At 46.0% G+C, this 23,209-nt stretch overlaps 1 protein-coding gene across 1 annotated transcript; it reads right to left on the bottom strand.

Annotated features, from left to right (window-relative positions):
• Positions 1–464: 464 nt before the first annotated feature.
• On the bottom strand, positions 465–4,660 carry DMRT2 (doublesex and mab-3 related transcription factor 2). Its single transcript, XM_058824162.1, has 4 exons — positions 4,440–4,660; positions 3,501–3,872; positions 3,285–3,387; positions 465–1,751 (listed from the first exon to the last, which is right to left on the bottom strand). The coding sequence occupies exons 2-4, from the start codon at positions 3,852–3,854 to the stop codon at positions 694–696; spliced, it is 1,515 nt and encodes a 504-aa protein (XP_058680145.1). The 5' UTR covers positions 3,855–3,872; positions 4,440–4,660; the 3' UTR covers positions 465–693.
• Positions 4,661–23,209: the final 18,549 nt, after the last annotated feature.

Below are 23,209 nucleotides of genomic sequence, written 5' to 3' on the forward strand. Positions count from 1 at the left end.
GACTTTTATTCAAAAACTGAACTTCAAAAAATGCTGATTTTTTATCAAAAGCTCACTAGAGCCATTCCTCTCAAAACCAATCTAGTAATTCTCCACTTTAGTAACAGAAGTTTTATAGAGAAGTGTGGAATAGACCAGTCTTTTGTGCTAGCCTGCACCCCCCTTCAGAATAAGAAAGGCATATGGAATCTGATCCAAACCTCACTTACATAAATAAAAAGTTTTGTGAATCCACACTTGCCTACATGAACTGCTGTTACCTCTTCTCATAGCTGCTGGAGGTTCAAAGGACAAATGACTGCTTACCCCAGAAACTTAAGTAGTAAGCACATTTATAATGGCTGATAAAATAAGAAGTATATTTTGAAAGTAGGGCATATTTGCCTGCAAGATGCTAGGGACACAAGAGAGATCAGTGTATGTTTGTAAATAAACTCATTTTATTGAATGGTTTGAAGGGCTGCTTAAAATAAAAACACTTTACAGTCTGTACATGCAGTTTCAATTTTAAAAAATTAAATTTGTTGTTCAGAAAACGTGCATATTTATGTACATCATTTTGAAATAAAAGAAACCGTTACCATTTACTGCAGAAATTCCTCTTTAAAATTCTTTTAAGAGATTAGGCAGTCAGGAGAAATTCTGCAGAAAGCAAAGCTTAGGAAGCTTCTCTACTCTGAAGGTAAAGTTTATTCATTCAGAGACATTAGTAACAGCAGAAGAAGGTCGTTTAAGGATGGATTCAACCGAAAATGACAGTGGCTCAGTTGTTGAAAGCTTTGTTGTGGCCTGTTTGGCCCCAAAGAAGTCTTTTGCACATTTGTCTACAGTAAACTTGTATTTTTGGTTCTCTTTAACAGCACACTCCCTGTATTTCTTAGAAGTGTCTTCAAAAGTCTCCTTCACAAATGACATTCTTAACTCTGCTGTTGGAGTGTCAGGAAATGTCTGATGGAACAGTGACTGAAAGGCACTGTACTTGAGCGGTGGCAGGGGTTTGGTACTGTTTTTGCTGATCTTGCTTAATGCCTGCTCCTGAGGAGACAGAGAACCCTTATCAGAAACCTGGGAGAAAGTCCTTTTTGGAGGAGAGAAAGCTGACCTCTCACGAGCTTCCTGATGAAGGCACAGCATTTCATTACGTGACTGCTGAATGTCTCGCGTGTGAGTCAGAACAAATGAATTTTCCAGTTTTGGAGGAATGATGTCATGCTCAGTGTTTGGACAGTCCTGACTCTGTGAGACCCTGGCATCCCAACCTGCCCCAGGTTTGAGAGCTTGGACAGCAGTAGCATTTAACAGGCATTGCTGGTAGAGAACAGCATCACTAATGGGGCCACATTTTGGCCACACTAAGAATCTAGAAGACAGGGGATACTGCCTGTAGGTAGTAGCTACACTGACATTTGAAGAAATTAGTTCCATGTTGCTAGGTCCTGAATATTGCATCGTTAGATCAAGGCAGGTTGGTAAAAAATTTGGAAATTCCTTGTTTGGATTATCAGCTTGAGTAGCGTTGAAGGCTGTTTTATATGAATTGTATTCAGCTCCACGCACCATACGGTTAGGGAGAAAAAGGGCAGCTGCTTGTGTAGCTTCCATCATATCTCTCTCTTTATACTCTCTCTCTAGCATAATGTTCTCCAACTCCTTATCAGCAAAAGCCCGTCTCTTTCTCATCCTGTCACTTACAGGAGGTGGCAAGGGTGAATTCCCTCCCATGTAGGAGTCTGTTGGAATTGGACGGTAACCTAAAACAACAAAGCAGCATTAGGAATTAAACCACATTAAAGCTGTGTTTGTAAAACAACTCCATGAGCCAGTCCCACCAAGCACCGTGCTTTTGCCACAGATTCTGGTCACCATCAGCTCCTACAGAAGTCACCGTGACACAGAGGCTTAGTGATCAGGCACATTCAGTTCCTCAGTGCAGATAAGCAAGCCCTGCTTTTTTGACATGTTTAGCATCCACCAAAGCTAGCTGATTGGTAGTTTTCTCAAAAAGCAGTTCCAGACAAACAGATTGAGGAGGGAGAAGGAAAAAAAAAAAGGCAAAGCCCTACAGTGTATTATAACTCGTATTCCATCCTGAGGCTTAAGGAGAGAGATAACCATTCACTTTTAACACATATGGAAAACATTCAAATATTTTATTTCTTATGAACTAGAATTTCAATAAAACATAGAAATTCAGCATCCAGTGCATTCAATTACCAAGCTACCTGGCTTAATTTAATAATACAGATAGGACACAATCCTGTTTGCTCTACCCAGTCAAGTAATTCCACTGAATTAATGGTTGTATTTACACGAGTCAGGAGAACAGGATTTTACCTGTTTTAACCCCCATTCCTCTCATACACGTTTCCCCTTTTCCAAGGAAGATACCTATATCTACAGCTGGTGTCTTTCTATTTTCTAAAGATGAATCATTATGTACACATTGCTAGAGATGGTAGAAAATCCCAAGGAGAACTAGGAGAAAAGAAAAAGACAGTTACGATAAATGAGAAGAAGTACAGAAGAGTTTTCAAAAAAATGAACTGTAGATGTAAATTAGAGGTTTCTAAAGGGACTAAATATTAATTGAGCTTGAACAGACAAAGAAAAGAGCTTTTTTTTCCAGAAAAAAAAATTGAGAAGTACAATGATTTATAGAGAAATGTTTTGGAAAGTAATTAAACCAAATACAGGAATAAATATATGCACAATCCCAAATGGGTGTGGGGGAAGAAATAGAACCTTTCACTAAAATAACGATCTTTTAAAAGACAATTCTTCCACAGTTAATATTTTCAACAGTGAAAAAAATATTTTGCAGATCTTACTTTTGATAATGTCTCAAACGGAACTGCTGTGTAGGCATTTAGATAAAACGAAAAAAATCATCTATTTACTCGTTTGCTGATTAAAACACCCACGAATAAACTACCCTGCGAATAAATTACCCTGCACCGCAAAACGCCGCTGGGTAGCCATGTAAAAAGACTGCCAGCTTGTAACAGTAACTCTCAAATTTCAAACTACCGTTGCTAGCATTTCAGGCATTATTTTGGGCGGAAGGGACAAGGAACTGAAATTCTGCCGCATCGATTCCAGCCTCGAAGGGCCGGAGCCTCGGCCGCCCGGCGCCGGTAGCGGGGCGCGCTTTGGCGCCTGTTTCGGGGAAGGACGCTGCCTTTCCCGCCTTGGACGGGACGTGCGGGTCCTCCTGGGGCACAGCGGCGTTTCCCCCCTGTCAGCGGTGCTGCGGGAAGCCGTGGAGGGACAGGGGATGCTCTTACCTTCCAGGATGCTCTTGGCCAAGAGGCTGGGCGTTCGGACGTGGCGCTGGTAGACGGCTTTGCGCTCCAGACTTGCCTGCTTCCCCGTCAGCCCCTTCTTGTCCTAAGAGAGCAATTGGATTGATGGCTCCGTCAGAGCGGCGCCGCCCGTCCCGTCCCGTCCCGTCCCGTCCCGTCCCGTCCCGTCCCGTCCCGTCCCGTCCCGTGTCCCCTCACCTCGGTGGCCTGCTGCCGTCGGAGCGCCACCTGGGCGGCCATGACGCGCTGCCGCTCCACCACCAGCAGGCAATTGGCGCACTGGCAGTCGCGCCAGCGGCAGAACCGCTTGTGCCCCTTCAGGCACGACACCACGCCGTGGTTGCGGCACCGGGCGCACTTGGGCGTGCGGCTCAGCTTCCGCGGTTCGCCCCGCCGCGGGGCCGCCGCCGCCTCCTCGCCTTCCTCCTCCTCCTCCTCCTCTGCCTCCTCCGGGCCGGTGCTGCCGCGCGGAGCGCCGGGTGTCTCGTCCGGCTCCCCTTCCAGGCTCTCCACGTCGATCTCCCAGTCGGCGCCGGCGCGTTCCTCAGCCATGGCTCCTCGGCGGCGCAGCTGCAAGAGAGGGGTCAGGCCTCCAGCCCCGCGGTGGAACGGCCGCCGGAGCACGCCCGGCTTCCGAGGTGCCCGCCTGCGGCCCCGCCGGGATGCGCCCCCGTCGGGAAGTCACGGCAGAGCCCGCCTGGGATGTGATCTTTCCCCTCACCGTCAGCTCCGGTCTCCTGCGCACGACCCGCGCGGGGCTCAGCTTAGCCACGACGGACGCCTCCCTCTGTCCCTCCCTCCGTCCCTCCCGGCGCGGCTTGCGGAGAGCTGTGATAGCCGGCCGCAGGCAGGAGCGCGTCTCCTGCAGCCAAGGATGCGGGAGGAACCTCCCCAGGGCAATGCCCTGCCTGCAGCGCTACGGCTCTGTCCGGCCCTAAGAGGGTCCTGCTTATTACAGGATCCCGAGAACCCTCCTGCCAGCTGCGTTCAGACTTGGGACACAGGCAGAGCACAGCTGGACTTCACACATCGCAAAGGTAGTATGAACTCCTAGAGCTCTCTGAGGAAGCTGCATCTTCCGATCCCCACCTGCTCCCCACACGACCTCCCTGTCCTTGCTTTGCACGCTGCACTTACCAAAGGCAGGTGGTGCAGGGACAACGCGTCCCTCAGCTCCTCGCAGCTCGCAAGGGCCGCTGCCCCAGACCAGTCGAGACAAGGAACTCCCGATCCCAGCACCTAGGACTTAAGGCTCCCCGACAGCAGGGACGCCGCGCCGTCGGGGCGATGCCTGCGGTGCGGCTCTGCGGTGCGGTGCGGTGCGTGGCTGTGGGTGCGCACTGGCCGCGCCGGGCCGGGGATGGCACCGAGCTGAGCCCGCCGCACCGGGGATGGCACCGAGCTGAGCCCGCTGCACCGAGGATGGCACCGAGCTGAGGTCGCCGCACCGGGGATGGCACCGAGCTGAGCCCGCCGCACCGAGGATGGCACCGAGCTGAGCCCGCCGGGGATGGCACAGAGCTGAGGCCGCCGCACCGGGGATGGCACCGAGCTGAGGCGGCCGGGCCGGGCCGCGCCGATATCAGCGCCCGCCGCGCCGCCCGCGCCGCCCATTGGGCGCCCGCCCGCAGGCACCGCCCCCGACTGGCCCGCGCGGCCGCGGCCCCGCCCCCGCCGTGCCCGCCGGCCGCTCGTGGGTGCGGGCGGGCGCGGAGCGAGGCGGGAGCGATGGGGGCGGTGAGTGGTGAGCCCCCACTGCGGGGTGCAAAAGGAGTGCGAGGGGAAGGGAAGGGAGAAAAGACTGGAGCGCTCCTGATGGTGACAGCTAAAAAACCCGCTCGGCAGGCGAGCGGAGTCCCCCTACCCGAGGAGCGGGTCGGGGGCAAGGGTTTAAAAGCCTCAAACAGCCGCCACTTTTTTCGTTTGCGGTCGTTCCCGTTGCTTGACCCACTAGTGAAAGGTACGCATGGCAATGGTCTTTTTTCCAAGTCTGAAAATGAGGTGGGATCCTTTCCCTTCGGGAATTAAGGCGACGAAAATTACTCTATTTTCTACCGTTCTCTCCCTTCAGAGGGAACTTTTTCCACCGACCACTAAGGTTTTTCTCCTAAATAACTTTATTTCCTATGAGTAACTTCATTCCCTTCGGAATATTCCCTCCCTGACGGAGGCTGATCTTTGGGATCTGGGTAATGTCCTTTGTCTTCCCAATCAGAGAGCGATCGAAATTGTGACCCACAAAATCTCAGTCGCGAAGAGGGGAGGCTACAGCTCCGTGCTTCCGCCGGTGAAAACGGGAATTCCGTTCCCGAAAGAGGCAGAAATGGACAGAATACAGCTCGGTCGCGCTCAGCACCGGGCAGGCGAAATACTGGTTTATTTAAAAATTAAACGGATTTTGCCAAGGAAGAAAAATAATAAAGGTATGCAGGAGAACATTAGTTTCCCACCGGTGTGTACTGATCGAAATCTAACTATATGCAGAACACATGGCCGAAACTAGTTTCCAAAAGGGAAAATATTTTGCTCTTTCCCTGAGAAGCGCGAGTGTGTAATAAATACTGACAGTATACATGTATATAATAAACACGGGCATCTACTCGCGGTAAGCACACGGACCAGCTGCCGGCCGCCGGTTCGGCACGGACAAACGCTGTCCTTGCAGGCCTGCGGGACAAAGGCCGCCGGGCGGGCAGGGCGGGCGGGCAGGTGCGTGAGCCGGGGCTCCGGGCTCCGCGGCCGCCCGGACAGGGCACCAACGCCTCGGTTCGCCCCGCGAGCTGCGGGCACCCTCCAGGAAGGAGGGAAGGTTTGTTTCCCCGGGGGCTTGTCCTCCCCGGGCGGCACCGTCGGGAGAGCGGGGAGAAGGAAGCGCATCCCCCGACGGCAGGTATTATTCATCTCAAAAGAAAGCCCGGCTACTGTTTGACTTACAAGCATGACTAAAAGGCAAATACCCAAGGAATTCCACTTTCCCCCTTGGGGTCCCTCTTAAAAGGCACAAGCATGACAAAGGACCTGCTAGGTTAGGAAACAGAAGTCGCCTTTGTCTGTAAACCGACACCAAATTACAAAGTACGGTTCTGCGGTCCGCTGGAGTAAATTACAAAACAGTTCGCCTCCTGTTTACTTTATCCACAGGGAGCTGTGAAACCCAGCCACGATTTTAAAACGTGTTTGTATAACTTTCTTCTGCTCCTGTTGTTTGCGCTCGGCTCCGCAGCGCTTTTGAGCTCCCCTCCAGCCGCTCCTCTCTCTCCCGTCGGGAAGGAGAGGCGTCTCTGCCGTCCTTCGGCGGGACGCACCCGCAGAAGGCGGAAAGCGACTTAAGGCACTGCCTCTCCTACTCAGTCCTCCGATTTGGTCCGTGGTGTCAGCCGTACCCGCTGTGGCCTGACACGGGCAGCCGCGGCGCCGTGCCGTGCTGGGAAAGGTGCAGATTTCCGCGCCACGGGAGCCTCTGAAGCCCGCGATGTGCAGCCGTGCATCCACCTGCCCCGCACAGCCTTCCCAGCACAATCCCGGCCGCTGCGCCAGCCCCGGTTCCGGCGGGGCCCGGGGCCGAGACCCGAGCCAGGGCAGCTCCCGAGCCCCGCCGCGCATCCCCGCCCCGTGCCCTGCCGGGGGTCCCCGGGGTCCGCGGGGTGTGCCGGACCCCGACGGGCCGGGGGCGGCTCCTCAGGCTGCGCCCCTTGCGGCAGCGCCCCTTCCCGAGGGCTCGGTCCCGCTTTGCATCACGGCTCTGCGGGCAGGTGCAGGTGCAAGTGCCGCAGTGCCCCGCGCCCGGCCCCCCCAGCCCTCCCTTCCCCCGGGGAAATTTATTAGCGAGGTTAGGGCAGGCTAACCAAACGGCAACTCTGGGCGCAATTTCCCCGGAGGAATGCTTTGATCCTGCCCTCTCTCCGCACCGTCGAGGGCAGATTGCAACGACAAACGCGGGCGATTCCAGCCGCTTGTTAGGCCAGAGATGTTACCGTTTAATCTGATACAAATTGCCCCTGCCCGCGCCCCGCCCGCTCGCCCCTTCCTCGCCCTCTCCGGGTCCCGGTGCCCGGGCCGCGCTCCAGCCGTGCCCGCAAAACTCAGCCAGCCCAGAACCGGGCCCGGACCCAAGGTTCTCCTCCTCGAGTTACCGTGTATTTGCTACAGCAAAGATGCTGACATTTCGCGGGTGATCTCAAAGGCGGGAGGTAGGGGAATCGCATAGGGAAAAATATTTTTTAAAAAACCAAACCCACAAAATTATCACCCTTTCCCGTTTTATCTAATCACTACAAACAGCCAAATTTTTTGCAGTTTTTTTTTTCATTAAAATGTGGGTTTTATATATAGGTATATAAGACTCAATCTGTCTCTTGTAAATAGCATTTAAGTGGACCCTATCACTAAAATAAACCTAGGTTTTTAGATTTTAATATTTTTATTCATGACACAACTTTCTAAACTGATTGTACATTTTAAATACGTTTAACTAATTGAACGTTTTAAATAAGCAAGTTTTTCAATTTGGATTTGGGGTTTCTGGGGCTTTGTGTGCTTTTTGTTCTGTTTTAAATGACCATTTAATTTCTGCCTAACAGATGTGTAGGTACAGAGTCAGAGGAGGGATTTCCTGTTATTCCGATATGCCATTCCAATAAATATAATAAACACATATTGTAAGGACGTAAGAAATGTTGAGGTAATTTATTCACTTTAGCATGATATGGAAGAAAATTTTATTGAACATGGCAGTAGTATCTCTGCCTTTGTAGGAATGTTTGCTTTGGCAAGAAGGGCAAGGGTTAGCCTTTTTATAGCAAGACTTGTTTATCGTAGCAGGATAATCGTCTGTCCTATTAAACTGGAACAATATCAAAAGCAGTGCAGGTGAACAGGGCAGAACCACCACTTCTGAAACAGCTAGTGGAAGTCTGACAGGCAGTCCAGAGCCTTCAGCGGGAGGATTCACACGGACACAGATAGCTTTGGATTCAGCACGGGGTGCAGCAGAGTTTCCCATTTACAATCCTTCTCACCCTGGCACCTGAAGGGATGAGCTCCCATGGAGGGAGAGGAATAAACAATAAAAGCAGGGCAGTTTAGCCCTCTGTGGTAGGAGACTCTGCCCGCTTATTGGAGTGTACCAAGGGGGCACAAATTTGGCCTCTGCAGACAGGACCACACAGTCCTGGTGGTCATTCGTTGAAGCAAGAAGAAACATACCTCAGTAAAATAGAACTGCCTCTTCTGCAGCCTCCAGATTCATGGCCAGGGGTTTTGAGGGCAGACCTAGGTAGAATTTAAGTCAAAACTAGTCCAAATCCATTCCCATCCAATTCTGTGCTAAAATTTTTACTTAAAAAAAAAAAAAAAGGCATGAGGAGTGTTTGTGTGCCATTCGTGGCAGCTTTGCTGTGGCTCATAAACAAGGCTGACATTTGGTTTGCCAGCATTTAACAGGCCACTAGACATTTGGCAGGTCTCTTGCTAAAATGTACTACAAAGTTGGATCAGCTCTCAACATAAATATCAAGAATCCACTATGCAAGCAGTGAGCGCAGCAAATTGTCAAGTCAGCAACTAATATACTTCACTATAATCTCCGCAAATGTCTTAAGTAGTTTGGCAAATCTCTTGTTGCAATAAATTCTAGAGAAGTTTCAGGGTTTCTTCCTTTTTCAACATATGGCCCTAAAAAGTAACATAGCCAAAAATATTTTTAGAATCAATGCAAAGTTTGCTGGAGATGTTTTCACAAAATTTGTTTGCACTCTGGCAGTTTTATTCAAATGTCAACCAGATGCAGAAAATGTAGAACTTGGGGTTTTATTTTACAGTCCTGGAAAGTAAAGGTCAAGTCTCTACAATATAAATTGTCTTTTTGATTGTCATATCTTAACAGAACAGCAAAAATCCTTACTAATAAACTGGTTTGTGGCGTTTTGTTTTGTTTTTCTTTCTTCAGGATGCAATATAATCGTATGCAAAATATTTTAAATGCCAACAAGATACCTGCTAAATCAAATTAGTTGGGTAGGCTATACTGTGCTTAGCAGTAAGAATTCCACCATATAACTGCAACTAGCCAGATTGTAGCATTGCAGTCTCTGAACAGCCTTACTGAAATTATTAGGATGACCTGAGGTAAAGGTCAGCATGAAAAGCAGCATCAAAATCTGGCAATATATCAGTTAAAACAAGCCAGCCAGCCAGACTCAGGCCAAATGATCCATGTGGGTATCTAGGCCACACTTATTACACTCCAACTAGCAAGAAAGCTTGTAGAACCACTTTTAGATTGGGCTATTGTACCATACTAATGCAAGTGTCAGACTCTGGCTCAGTGTGGATCCACTGTGGAGCACACAGATGCCTGAGGTGGTGGAGGGAGACGCCTTGAATCTCATCACTCACAGCATGGCAGAGTGAATGCAGGACAATTGGGCTCTCTGAAAATGGACAGAAAACACACTGGGCTATATCACCACATGTGACATTTCCACCAAAGCTCTCAGAATGATTTTACCATCTATCCTTTGGAGAACAGACAAGCTTGTGCTGTAAGTCCACAACCAAGGAGCTCAGTCTATGTGGCACATATATGGGAGATACTGAGAACTCTCACTCCTGTGATTCTTGGGCATCAGTTGGGAAACCAGTGAGAGATGTACTCCTAGTACAGCAAGCATGATGCTGATGTGTCTCAAACTCCTCTCACAATTAAAAAAAATCATTTATGAGTGCAGAGTCCCCTCCCACAAGATTTTAGGTGATGTTTGAGGTAGAAGAGATTTCTACTGCTATACAAATAAAATCAGAGCCCTTTTAAAATTACTTTTTATTTTCTTCCTTTTTGGCTAGTACTTCTGCACATCTTCTGCTTAGCTATTTGAGGCTAGATTCAGCAAGGGGAGAATCTGAGAGAATCAGTAAGCATACAGAGGACAGTGACAGAAATGTGTATCTTTAGAATTCTGTAAATAGAACTCTTTCATTGGAGGTGTTTTAAGTACCCCAAACAGACTGGCACATTTGGTCTCTACAGCATTCCTACTAAGTATTTTAGAGAGGGGTTGAATATGACTCCTTCCAGCCTCTGTCTCAGCTGTCATCATTGGGACCTCTGGTGTGAGGAGGCAGAGAGACGCAGTCCCCAGGCAGGTGCAAAAGAGAACTCCTTTTTTGCAAAAACCTGGTATTTTTAAGCAGTTAGCCTTTTATCAGTTACATAATTCTAAAATACAACAAACATCATCCAACCCAACCGCCATACACAACAATGTGAACACACAATGGTTATAAAACTTGTTTTTGTATCTCTAATTCAGCTGAGTCACTCCCAGCAGCCTTTTCTACTTCGCCAAAGTAACAGGAGTGAGCCATGATTTCACAAGGCTTCCTTCTGTAAAGTTTTACCTATCCACAACACTCTGTCTCTTCCCAGAGTCAATACAAATGGGGGCCTGACACCAGCATCAGCTTCTGAAGGGGCAGTACTGCCATGACAGGAGGAGAGGCTGGCACTAGCTGGACACAGCACCTACTGCTAAGGGACGTTTAGGACAATCTCATTTGCTGCTTCTCTTGCCCTGCTATTGGTGCACTCTAGGTTGCAGTGGCTAAGAAGTGGTTTTGCACACACTGGCAGAGGTACCTATTCCTGACTTTGGGAATTTGTCCATGGCAGAAGGGAGCTGAACCAAAGTATCCATCCGTTCTGACTTATATCCATGAAGAGGAATACAGGACCTGTAACTGCTTCAAACCCATTTCTTCTCACAAGGGAACCTGCTCATTGACAGGCTTTATTTGGATTATTGGAATAGATCCTGATCACATCTCTGGGCAGAGAGCACCCTTACCAGGCATTTATCACTGTGGTTCAAAACCACATGTCAGATTAATTGGATGCACAGTTTTCTGAAATCATCAAAGAGAAACCAAGTAGTACATGAAATTATTCATACAGTAGACAGACCATTGATAGCATGGAATTTATTATAAATATATATTTATTAAATTACATGTTTATTATTATAAACACAAATCTAGGTGAAAATCCAAGGCCTAAAGTGTTCCCAAAAGGTGCGGCCATTGAGTATTCTGGGATCAAACTTCTCCCTTCATTCCATACAGACACCCCATTGAAATCCTTGAGATTAAATGGGCATGAGTCTAACATATTGCAGATGTGTATATACATATTAAGAACATTGGAAGCATTGTACTCTAAAATGCTATTTTACTTAAGGTATTTTTTCAGCACTTATGATTACTGGCAATAATAAAAGACTATCCCACAAAGTGCACTAAGATCATATGACATAGAGAGGACACTGTCATCTACTTCATGATTTAATATCTGTGACACTTAGGTAATTCATGGTCTCTACACATCCAAGATCATATCAACCATGCAAAGTGTCACACCACTCAGTGCATAAAATGAAGCAACTCTAGGAGTAAAGGTCTTTAACCAGCTCTGCTGCAGTCAGTGGAAAACCTCCTGTGCCAGCTGCCAGGGAAATTGGGTAAGGTCCATATTTAATTAATTTTGCCTTAAAAGAGAAGACAACATGCTGATCAGAAATTTGCCTGTACTGTATGACCATTTCACTGGCAGTATGATCCACAAAACCCTGGGCTTTGAGAGCTTCTTTCCAAGCCTTCTTTGACAATTCAGCTGATAAAGGAGGTGGGAGGAGCTGCTGTGCCACAGAGCTGGGGCTGAACTGCCTTGCTGTCTTTGTTCTGCACATCTCCATCTCCTCTGTGACTTCCACCCACGGGATATTTTCTTTAAGGACACTTTCCTAGTCTGTAGAGACAACTTCCATCCTGCAGCAGTCTGCAGCACAGAAACATTAGTATGTCAGATGGAATGTCCATCCAGTTGAACCTATCTGGTTTAACCACATACTAGAGACCTGGATGACACACAACTGGGGGATGATATATAGCTATAAATTACTAGCTCCCTCTTCTAAATAGCCATGAGAAAACTCTTTCAAATACATTTATGACAGCAAGGTATTCACAAATAACTAGTTCAGGAAAAAAATCAATCATCTAAAATGTTTATCAAGAAGTAAGAACCCATGAGGATATACGCAAGGCCCGAGTCATTTGTTGTGGTGTACTTACTTGGCAAAACTTGGCATCACTCCCAACACCATACCAGATTTTCAGGCCATAATGATCAACCTAATGCTGTCTATAACCAGCACACCAAATTATGTGCAACAGCAGGAGATACACCTAGGCTTCAAGGGCTAGTGAGTGAACTCTACTGAGTTCAGAGACAAGCACCATAAAATCCCAACCATGAAATTGTGGAAGTAAACGGCAGCTTGCCCACGACTTTCACAAAGCCAGACTCCATCCACTTAGGGACAACTGCCACATAAATGTGATAATCTCTTGCTGTCCAGATTCCTTCCAGATTATCTTTGGCTATACATCATTCATCTTTAAAAACAGTAGAATTACCGTACATTAAAAAGGAGCATATTGCACGGAATTGAAGGGATGTCACTGTCTTTCAGTACAAGAAAAAAAATTTCTAGGCCCTAAAAACAAATGTTCATATAGTCAAGAATAATTTTAATTAAATTTTTATTACTCTTTTCCCAGCCTTTTCTGCTGAGGAACTACTTTGAGCCTGGGACAATCCTATTAGTAAAGGTTAACAATAAGCTTTTCATTGCAATTAACTTTAAAAAATAAAAAGAAAGGATGCAAATTAACAAATAAGGTCTTACTTTCATTTGTGCAGGAGCAGAACATCCCCCCCCCCAACACACAGGCATCACTCCACAAGTCAGGGGCTGCTCTGCCTCTGTCAGGGCTGCCTGCCTAGCAGCAAGTAACACACTCAGATACTAGCAAAGGTAGCAAACTCATTGTACACTATTTAAGAACTCTGTCCCATGATATACCAGAATAATAATGGAAAATAATAAATGAGAGTCCTCAGCTCTCTTCTTTGGCTTAATAGGTCTAGCTGAGTCAGAAAAGACGGCGTCTCATTTTTCCAATGTGTACTTTTGTTAGGTCAATAGAGGGACTGTTATAGAGTGGTAATGTGAGCTGGGTAATGTGCGCAGGTTCTGGGGCTTTATTGTGTCCCTGCTATGTTAATTAGTATTAGGAACATGATGGATTGGCAACACGTGTATTTTCTGAGTCTTAAACCAGCCCTGAGAGTTTAGCACTCCATTAGTTACACATCACAGGAACCCACGGATGTTTACTTTAAAAAGTATCACTTACAAGAAGGAAACACTCTAATTCATTCCTGATAGGGGCTGCGGGGAACACCCGCCCAAGATTCAGGTTCTGCAGGACAGTGCACCAGCCCTGTCCAGGGTCACCCTGGGAATCCCACATCAAAAACTTCTCTGAAGCATCTCCCAAGGGAGTGACAGATGGAGAAACACCAGCCTGGACAAGCAGAAGTTTTTTTCTCCACGGCTTATCTGGCAGAGGAGATAAGCCCTGGAGAAAAGAGGTGAGAGTTTGGTGAGAGGTATGTAAGACACAGCTCTCAGTGCAATTGCTCCACAGAAGAGAAATCAGAGGAATAGACAGGGCTGTTGCCTTCCCCTGGCAATGACAGCGCTCTCTCCCCAAGAAATGCTACCATACCAATATATCAGCCAGCAAGAGGAATTTCCTCTCTGCAATCTGGAGGTACAAATCAGCATGGAGGGGACAAAATTCCAAAAGAGCCAAGGAGAAATGGTAGCAAGAGATGCTGAATACAATTTTTCCATAGCCAAATCCAACAAAATGGTCTTTCCATGCACTAAATAGCACAAAACCCTCAGCTCTGGTCCCTGATGATGTCCCTCACTAGAAAAATTCTGTGAAGTTTCCTATCCTTCAGTAGTATGGGGGGAGGTCACTTGTCTGACATAATTCTTCCAAAGAAGCACTGGTACCTCTAAAAGAGAACAGCCACTCTATCTCTTGGCATGCAGTCTTTCTTCCTCTTTATTCCCCATCCCAATCTCCCTCACCTCAAACCCGGACTGGCAGGCTAATATTTGTTTTCGTTCTTTCTACCATTAATATTAAAAACTCCACCACAGAAATCTGCAAGTATGGCAACATAAACAAAAAAAAAAAAAAAAAAAAGACATCTTTCTTTACCTTTTAGCGAATCAGTCAATAGCCACCAATTCTGCCATTCTGTAACGCTGATTTTGACAAATGTCCTAGAACAACTTTGTGTTCTCAATGTATGCATGAGATTATCTTTCATCATCCCAGTCAGAGTGGACAGCAATTAATAATTAGCAGAGTGGGCTATGGTAGAGTAATGGAACTGAGGCTGACCTGATATTTCTCATTGGTCTTTCAGCATGGCTGACAGTAGCTAGAAACCAATGACTTGTGCAGCCCAGCCTTCACGTAGTAGTAATTGTAGCTGTAATGAGCTTAGATAGCTTTGTGTGTCAAAGCAGGCGTTGCAACCCCAGAAGTGTTAACCCAAGTAATCAGAAAAGGAGCAACAAAATCCCTTCCAGATTGTCATTGAACTGTTTTCACTCTATAGACCATGGTTTTATAGTCAGTTGTTTCTGTGTAATGTGACAGAGACAAGTTAAACTATCATACCCATGAATTGGATTGTGTCTCTCCAGACACATATTCTTATCTATAGAAAAAGCCACTTTCTCCCATGTTCAATTGTCTGTAGGTCAGAATATGTGGCCTAGTGAGGCCAGCACATTTACAATTACCATGTGAAATTGGCATGGCCTTGGTGATCTTGCCATATTGGCAGTCAAAAAGGAAAGTTTCTTTAACTTGAAAGCTAAAGTTGGCCACCCTGTATCTTGGTGGATGCAAAAACATATTCCATATATTATTTTAACCAGTTTTTGGTGCAACCATCCTCATCCTCTAAGGATTTCTGTGATTTTTTTTTTTTTTTTGTGCATGAAAGGAGGGTTAGCAGTGCTGCTGTCAACAACCACAAAGGAAAGAGGCAATTCAAATTAAAAAAAAAAGCCAACAGCATCTAAAAAGGTATTTTCCAGATCTGTGTCACATCCTACAGTATACAGTATGCCATCACAGCTTGTCTACCACTCAGCTATCAGACTGTGTCAGCATCTGAGCAATAAATAACATGCCCTGGACAAGCCAGATGGGCTGGTATAAATGACCGATTTGTTATTGTTACAGAGAAGCCAGATCACCATGTGGCAAGGCATGTGAGCACTGAGATAACTTTGCCACCTCTTAGTACATAAGAATGATCAAAATCAGGAGTAGGACGGTCACCTCTCACAGGTTGCTCTCAGGCAAAGCCATTCCTGCAGTTGGGCAATGACCCTTCAGCTCTGTAATATTAGGAGTGCAAACTTAGCAACTTGCATTCTGCATCAAACCTCGCACACTGCAGTGCTAAAACCTTACGGCAGCCTCCGAGCAATGCCAAAACACAAGCAGGCAAGTGCAATCATAATCCTTCACAGGATGTTGTGCTCAGTAGTCATTTCCTGCTTCTCACGTGTAAAGGTAACAGACACAGCTAAGGAGGCTGAAATGGGCTTTATGGCTTGGCACATCTCTAATAAAACAAGAGTCTTGGTCATACGAAGAAAGGGAGAGTTCTGGGATGTAAATACTGCAGCACTTTGGAACGGCTGTGGCAAGAGGAACATCTGTTTATTACGTTTTCCAGTGTTTTATTTTCAGTTGCCCATGACAAAGAATCAGAACTTTTACCAGTACAAACCATGCTCAGTCATAAACACAGCACTATCCTTTTGAGGTATACCTTGAGCATTATAAAGCAACAGCTTTATTATAAGGAAATCACAGAGAGTCAGAAATCAGGGCACAAGAAAGACAGTTGGAGAACAGGCCACATTTTATGAAGAAAATATTTTACTCACAGGTAAGCGGATTTGTTTTGTGTGAACACAAATACTTCAGGCAACATGAAGGAGAATTTTGAGAAAAGATTCTTGTGGTAAAACAATTTACACTGGAGTTCTCCACAAAATCCCTACAATGATATTAGCCTACTGACACTCATCTCAAGGAATGAATTTTGGTAACATAAACTTTACTCTGTGTTGTACATTAGCTCAATATCACTACTGAACAAGAAAGAGGATGTGTTCCAAAAATGTTATTGTTAATGGGAAAATCAAAACACCACACTCAGCAGTGAAGTCCATAAGGAAATTCACTTGAGGCCACATCCAAGGTATTAGTATCCTTGGCTTAGTCTTCATTCCATGTGCACCATTGAAAAGTGTTACATAGTGAACTCACTTCACTGTAATGAAATGCTTTTTTATTAATATTCCCTTGATGGGTCTCTGGGTCAGCCAAAGACCTCAGAATGATGCAAACATAAAGCAAAGCAGTCATCAAGTAAAAGGAACATCCTAGTCAAACTCAAAACAAACCAGACCAAGATATCTCTATGCAAAAAAAAGAAAAAAAAAGAAAAAGCACTAGCTGACTCTACTGAGAAGGAGACATGTGAGTTTAGAAAATAAATCTATTTACACAACTAGCTACTTTGTAAAATCTTGCACATTGGAGACAGAAAATCAGCTTTTCCACAGAAAATGTCTCATAAAACACTTGTGGCCCAAGAATCCACACAAAAAGAGATTTACAAAGGCAGTGAGGCACTGTGTCTGTGTACTGCTTGCTTCCTAAGCATAAAGCACGAGACCCAGAGCAAATTAGGTGAAAACTACTCGACATTACTCCCATCTCTCCCAACACTAAAGACTTGTTAAAGAACATGATAGTAATTGTGTCAATGCAAGAAAAATATGCCAATGCATATTCTTCTCATATTGCAAGAATGCTACTTAACTGGCTGGATTGTTTCTTTTTTTTCCCTCAGCATCTGAAATTACAATAGGAATTAGCAGAAAAGTAGTGGCAATGGGAAATTCCTGTGCTGTTGAGGTGGAGAGCTTAGCTGTAGAGAGATGTAGAAGAAATGTTGATGACCTGCAGTTATCACAGCTCCCTGCCTCCTGACAGGCCAGCCCCTACATTTATTCCAGACACAGAGACAATTAAAAGCACAGCAAACCAAACCCACACCACCTGTCCCTCATTCAGAATTGAGACCTTAGCACTGTCAAACAGCAAGGCAGTTAGGATATTTTTAAGGTAAAGGGGATGAAATTCAAGCCTATCAGGAGGACTACTTCATAGACAGGACATAATAGGGACTGTTTGGCATTAAAAGAAAGATAGCTTAGGTAAATCCTACTTCCAGTAGATACACGAGGCATTACCACAGGCGCTTTGTTTTGACTACAAAATGTTTTTCATTTGAGAATGTGAAACAATTCTCAAACGACTACAAAATGGTTTTCATTTGAGAATGTGAAACAAACTGCTTCATCTGGCATTAGTCCTACTTTCCAGGCACACTTACACTTCGTATTCTGATACAGTACACAGAAATAATCTAGTACGAATTATAACCAAGAAAGACCAAGATAATAAGTAGCAAAAAAGAGGCTTGAGATACCCAAGACAAAAGTAACTAGTTTACATCTTCATATCAAAAAGCAGCCAGCAGCTAGTGGTGCAGAACAGATAGCCTTAGTGTCTGTTGAAAGGGCATACACATCATCCACAGAGATATTAACATTGCCAGACATCTCTGGACTGACCAGACCTTAATTGGCTTTATCCCACTGACATCGTTTAACTGCCTAGTAGCAAGGAAAATGAAAAAATTTGGTTACATAGTGAGGAAAAGAATAAGTCTCTAGAATGATAAAGGAGAAAGGAAATATGAAATACCTTGAAATGCTGATACACTAGATGAACCAAAGGTTTGTCATATGGCTTTGTCCTAGTTTCATCTGGGATAGAGTTAATTTTCTTCTCAGGGGCTGGCACAGTGCTCCGTTTGGATTTAATAGGAGAATAATGACAACATACTGATGTTTCAGTCATTGCTCAGGAGTGCTTAGTGTTAAGTGAGGGACTTTTCAGATTGCTATGCTCTGCCAGGGAGCAGGGACACAAGAATATGGGAGGAAGCATAGCTAGGACAGGTGAGCAAAATTAGCCAAGGGGATACTCTGTACCACAGAGCAACTTCACCCTCAGTATACAAATGGGGAGTAGTTGTCCAAGAGGAGCTGACTGCTGCTGGGGGACAGGCTGGGTATTGGTCAGCAGGTGGTGAGCAACTTTTTGTCTTTGGTTTCATTTCTCCCTCTCCCTATCCTTTCCATTACAAGTGTTACTATTGTTCTTATCATTATTGTCAGCAGTGATAGTAGTTTAGTTTAGTTCAGTGTAGTTTAGTTTAGTTTAGTTTGAATTTTTGAGCTGCTCTTATCTCAATGCCCCTTTTTATTCTGCTCTCCCTCCTGTCTGGGGTCTGGTGGCTGAGCAAGTGTCTCTATGCTCTTGACTGTTGGGGTTAAACCACAACAGGCTTCCTAAAGCATTCCTTCTTTATTTGTTGGGCCCACCTCCACAGTCAAATAGGATAACAGAAAAACCTTTGACATCTTTGACTTTTTGTGAGAGAGGGCTTCAGAGAGAAGCTGTTTGTGTGCATGCGTATGCATGCAAGGCGAAAGGGAACTTGCCGGCTCTCCCACTCTGCCCTGGGAGCTCCATGCGGCCCAGGGGCGGGCAGAGGCTGCAGTGAAGCCGATGCCTGCCGTGATGCTTGCCTCTTGTTGGAAAAGACAGGTCCGGGGGGGCAGGAGTCCTGGAGACACCCGCCCTGCCACCCGCTGAGCTGAGCCCCAGAGCAGACGGCAAACCGGGCCCGGGCCAAGCTGCCAGCGCCGGGCAGAATCAGGGAGGGACAGACCCAACCCTCCTCATTATAACATCACCCAGCCACAATGTCATCACCCGGCCACTGCATCTTCACCTGGCCACAACGTCACACGGCCACAAGGTCACAGACCAGCGGCGCGGCTCGGGCCGGGGGGCGCCCGCAGGCCTCCAGCGCCGTGCCCGTTCTGTGCCCCCTCTTGCCCTCTCTGTGCCTGCTCCGTGCCCGCTCCGTGCCGCCTCTGTGCCTTCTCTGTGCCGCCTCTGTGCCTTCTCCGTGCCCGCTCTGTGCCCGCTTTGTGCCCTCTCCGTGCCCTCTCTGTGCCCTCTCGGTGCCCTCTCTGTGCCCTCTCCGTGCCCTCTCTGTGCCCTCTCCGTGCCCGCTCCGTGCCCTCTCCGTACCTGCTCTGTGCCCTCTCTGTGCCCGCTCTGTGCCCTCTCTGTGCCCACTCCGTGCCCGCTCTGTGCCCTTTCTGTGCCCGCTCTGTGCCCTCTCTGTGCCCGCTCTCTGCCCGCTCTGTACCCGCTCCATGCCCTCCCAGTGCCCCCTCCGTGCCCTCTCTGTGCCCACTCCGTGCCCGCTTTGTGCCCTTTCTGTGCCCGCTCTGTGCCCTCTCCGTGCCCGCTCCGTGCCCTCTCTGTGCCCGCGCTGTCACTAGGTGGGGCCACCGGCTCGAGGCACGGGGCTGGTGACAGAGCCGAGCTCCCTCCCCTTCCCGGCCCTGACTCATCGCCGCTCCCCAGCCCTTGCAAATCCGCCCAGCACCCGGCTGAAATACAGCCAGACTGCCTTTTTCTCTGTGGAGACAAGGCCATGCTCTTTACGCCCAGGTCTTGTAGTGCTCAGCAGCATTTACTTTGGGTATTTGTTTTAATAATATATGTTATGTGGTCTGAGTAATGTACATTACGGTCATTAGACTTTTTCCACCTCTAATCTCAACTCAGGGATGAATTCAAACACAGTTGCAATTCTAGACATTTGGAAGGGAAAAATATAGCCTATTTCCCGAGGAACTCTCAAATATCTTTTACACACAGTTCACAATTTTGCCCGAACTTGTGCTTTCCAGTTTAAGGGGAAGAAGATAACTTCTCCTGTGGCTGAATGGCTGCAGTCACCAGTTCTTCACCACCAGTGATTATTTAAGGTACTGGTGAAATTAAAAAAAGCAATTTGAGTCCTTTCAGGCAGCAGTTTTAATCTTCTGCAGGAGAATTAAAACCAGGTCACAGTAACTAGCTGGCCTGCATTTTCAGAAAGTGTGAACAACACTGGAGGAATGGTGCTGCAAAGGAGCGGAGAGGTCAGAGAAGAGCCATTAGGAGCAGAACGGTGGTGCTTGTACTGCCTGTCACCACACCCACTACCACAGTTACTTCTACTGCCAGAACAAGAGAATAGCAGAAAAAAAATATAAACTGTTAAAACAACGGAGAGCAGGGATGACCAAATCAGGATATATATGAATGCCAAAAATTAATTCAACAAGCATGGTGTTTGCATGAGTTTTTCTATGTCAGAAAATAAGCCATTCACCTGGGAATTGGTCATAGCTTTTCATACACAAACACCATGCAAGTCTGCTAAAACCTCATGCAGTGAACTTCCTGGGAGAGGAGGGAGGTTTGAGCACAGCACAGGGAGACCAGCTCCTTTCATCCCCTAGCTCTGGTATAGATCACTCTGTTCCCTTTTCAAGGCAACAGCAATGTGGGCATAAACTCTGATAGCTCAGGCTTGGGCCTGGGAAAGACTCACTCCCCAGAAGCTATTGAAGGTCAGAAATTATCCTTTCCTTTCCCCCCCCCCCCCCCCCCGTCCCCCTCCCTCACTCCCTCCTGATGTGTTTCAAAATTCTGCAAACAACCCCAAATCCAGCCCAATTCCCACTTGTGTACAAGAGCTGTAGCCATTGTTGCCTGAAGGGTGTTCTCACCAACATAGGTGAGCATTGGCAAAGAAAATATGTGTGGGTAAGTTAAACTAATAGTCTCTCCCATTTGGAGCCTTAGAAAACTTACCACTTTAGTTTTGTAAAATTTTTGAGAAGAACTAAAAATACATTAAATTCTCCCTCATACCATCCTTTTCCTGAAAATCGATTATTTGGCAATGGAGATGGAGAAAAATATATGTAGCCAAATGTTCCTTTTGTTTATATCTCTGCAGATCATTAGAAAAAAGTAATTACAGGAGAAAGAGCAAGGAGGAAAATTCATAACTTACACACAGATGACCATAACTCTACTAGTGATTAAGTCACCTGATCTAAAATGTAATAACTGGGCTGTGAGTTGGGTTAAATCTGTGAAGGGTATTAAAGTCTCCTGAAGAGGGTTTGGAGTAAGGATGGAGCCATGTAGAATATTTTTCTGTAATTTAGGAATGTTTCTCTTGAGAGTGTGTTGTTTTTTCACTCATAGAATATGTAGCCATACCAGCCATTGAGCATTATCCTTACTTTATTAGAGAAAAAGGCATGTTCAGGGTGAGAACCATCTGATTTTGGTTCCCAGGAAAGTTGCTATCTGTGCAATGTGAACAGCTGGAAGCACCCTTCAGGGACCCATTCCTAGTGAGTTAAGATATTAATGTGCAGAGGCAGAGAAACTTAAAATTTTAGCACAGTTCTCCCTCAGGTACAATGGCCTCTGAGGATTGCTTCTACATCTCTCGTCACCTTAGTCTTTAGCTCTTATATGTGATAAAGTGATAAAAATATCCAGATTTGACAAGTAGCACAGAAGTGATTCATGTGTCCTCTGACTCTCAGCGGTGGGGGGGGGGGGAAGGCAATTAGTACAATTTTGTCACAAGATTTCTGGTTTTGTCTAGGTGTTACAGAGAAGAAAGTTGGAATGTATAAAGTCCACAAACTCAGAAGAGGGAGGAAGAGCCCAAACAGTGTTTACCTTAGGTCTCACAACTTACAGACATTTTGTAACAGTTATTTGCTCAGGACTATCTAAGGATAATCCTGAGGTTTTCAGGACAATTCTTGCTGAAGGCAGTCACAGGTCAGACAACGAAAAGTTATAGACTCTCTCTCACAGAGAAAAAATCAGAAAGAGAATCTTACCTATATCATCTGGTAAACACTATGTCTACTTTCTTACTTACAGAACACTTAAACTCTTTGCAAATTTTCAAATAAAAACAATTAAATTGTTGTAGCAGTTATCTTTATCTCACAGGGAGGGAAAATTCTTCCTCAGGCTGTAGGGCAGAGCAAGGATGTAACCTTGCAAAGGTTTCTCCTATCTATCTCTCAGCTTAATCTCCTGCACAGCTTGCAAAGAGATAAAGTGGCAAACCACGCTCCTAAGGTGTTGTAAATATTTTCTTTCTGTTGCAGCTTCAGGAGAGCACAATCTCTGGCAGGAGGCCTCTTTAAAATATATCTCCCTCTGTAGAGGCTAAATCTTTCTGTACATGTGATTCTCTGTATCCATCCTCTACATGACCTAAGGGCTGGATTCTGCACTTAAGGTTAGGATTTGGCCTCTGTACAGGCATGTTTAGTGAACAGCTGTGGCCATGGCTCTCAAGAACTGCTGCTAACGTGGAAATTAATGAAATTAATCTCCAGTGAGGAGCACAGCCATTACCAAGATTCCTATTGTAGTATGCATGCAACACTGAGTCAGGTGCGAAGTCTGTGACAGTGCAGAAATGTTGCAGGGAGCACATTAATGAAACATCATTTAGGGTAAAAAGTCTCATCTTTGTTACCTTCCAGTGGCAGACTGGTGTGAGAATGTTAAATATTGCATTAAGTTAGTTTTTACAGGGAAGGGAGAAGAATGATGCGTCAAAGTTAAATGTCCACTAAAATTGAAGTTTAGATAGTATGCATTCAGAAATAATTTTATTTTCCAGTAATGACAATATGCAATATCATGTAAGAAATGAAATTGAAGAATTGATCTTATTCTTCAAATACAGGATAGCTTCAATATTAAAATTAACATATAAATTTAGCATAAATCTTATTTCCCCACTCACGTCTGCTGAGTAAATGCACATAAAGAATGAATCACTGAAACAGTATACTGAGAGAATCAGAGTCATTTTTCAAAGATGTCAGCACAAATGTGAGGTGAGCCTGTTCACCAAG

The sequence above is a fragment of the Ammospiza caudacuta genome, chromosome Z, assembly GCF_027887145.1.
Source record: "Ammospiza caudacuta isolate bAmmCau1 chromosome Z, bAmmCau1.pri, whole genome shotgun sequence".
In the NCBI taxonomy this organism is placed as follows: Eukaryota; Metazoa; Chordata; class Aves; order Passeriformes; family Passerellidae; genus Ammospiza; species Ammospiza caudacuta.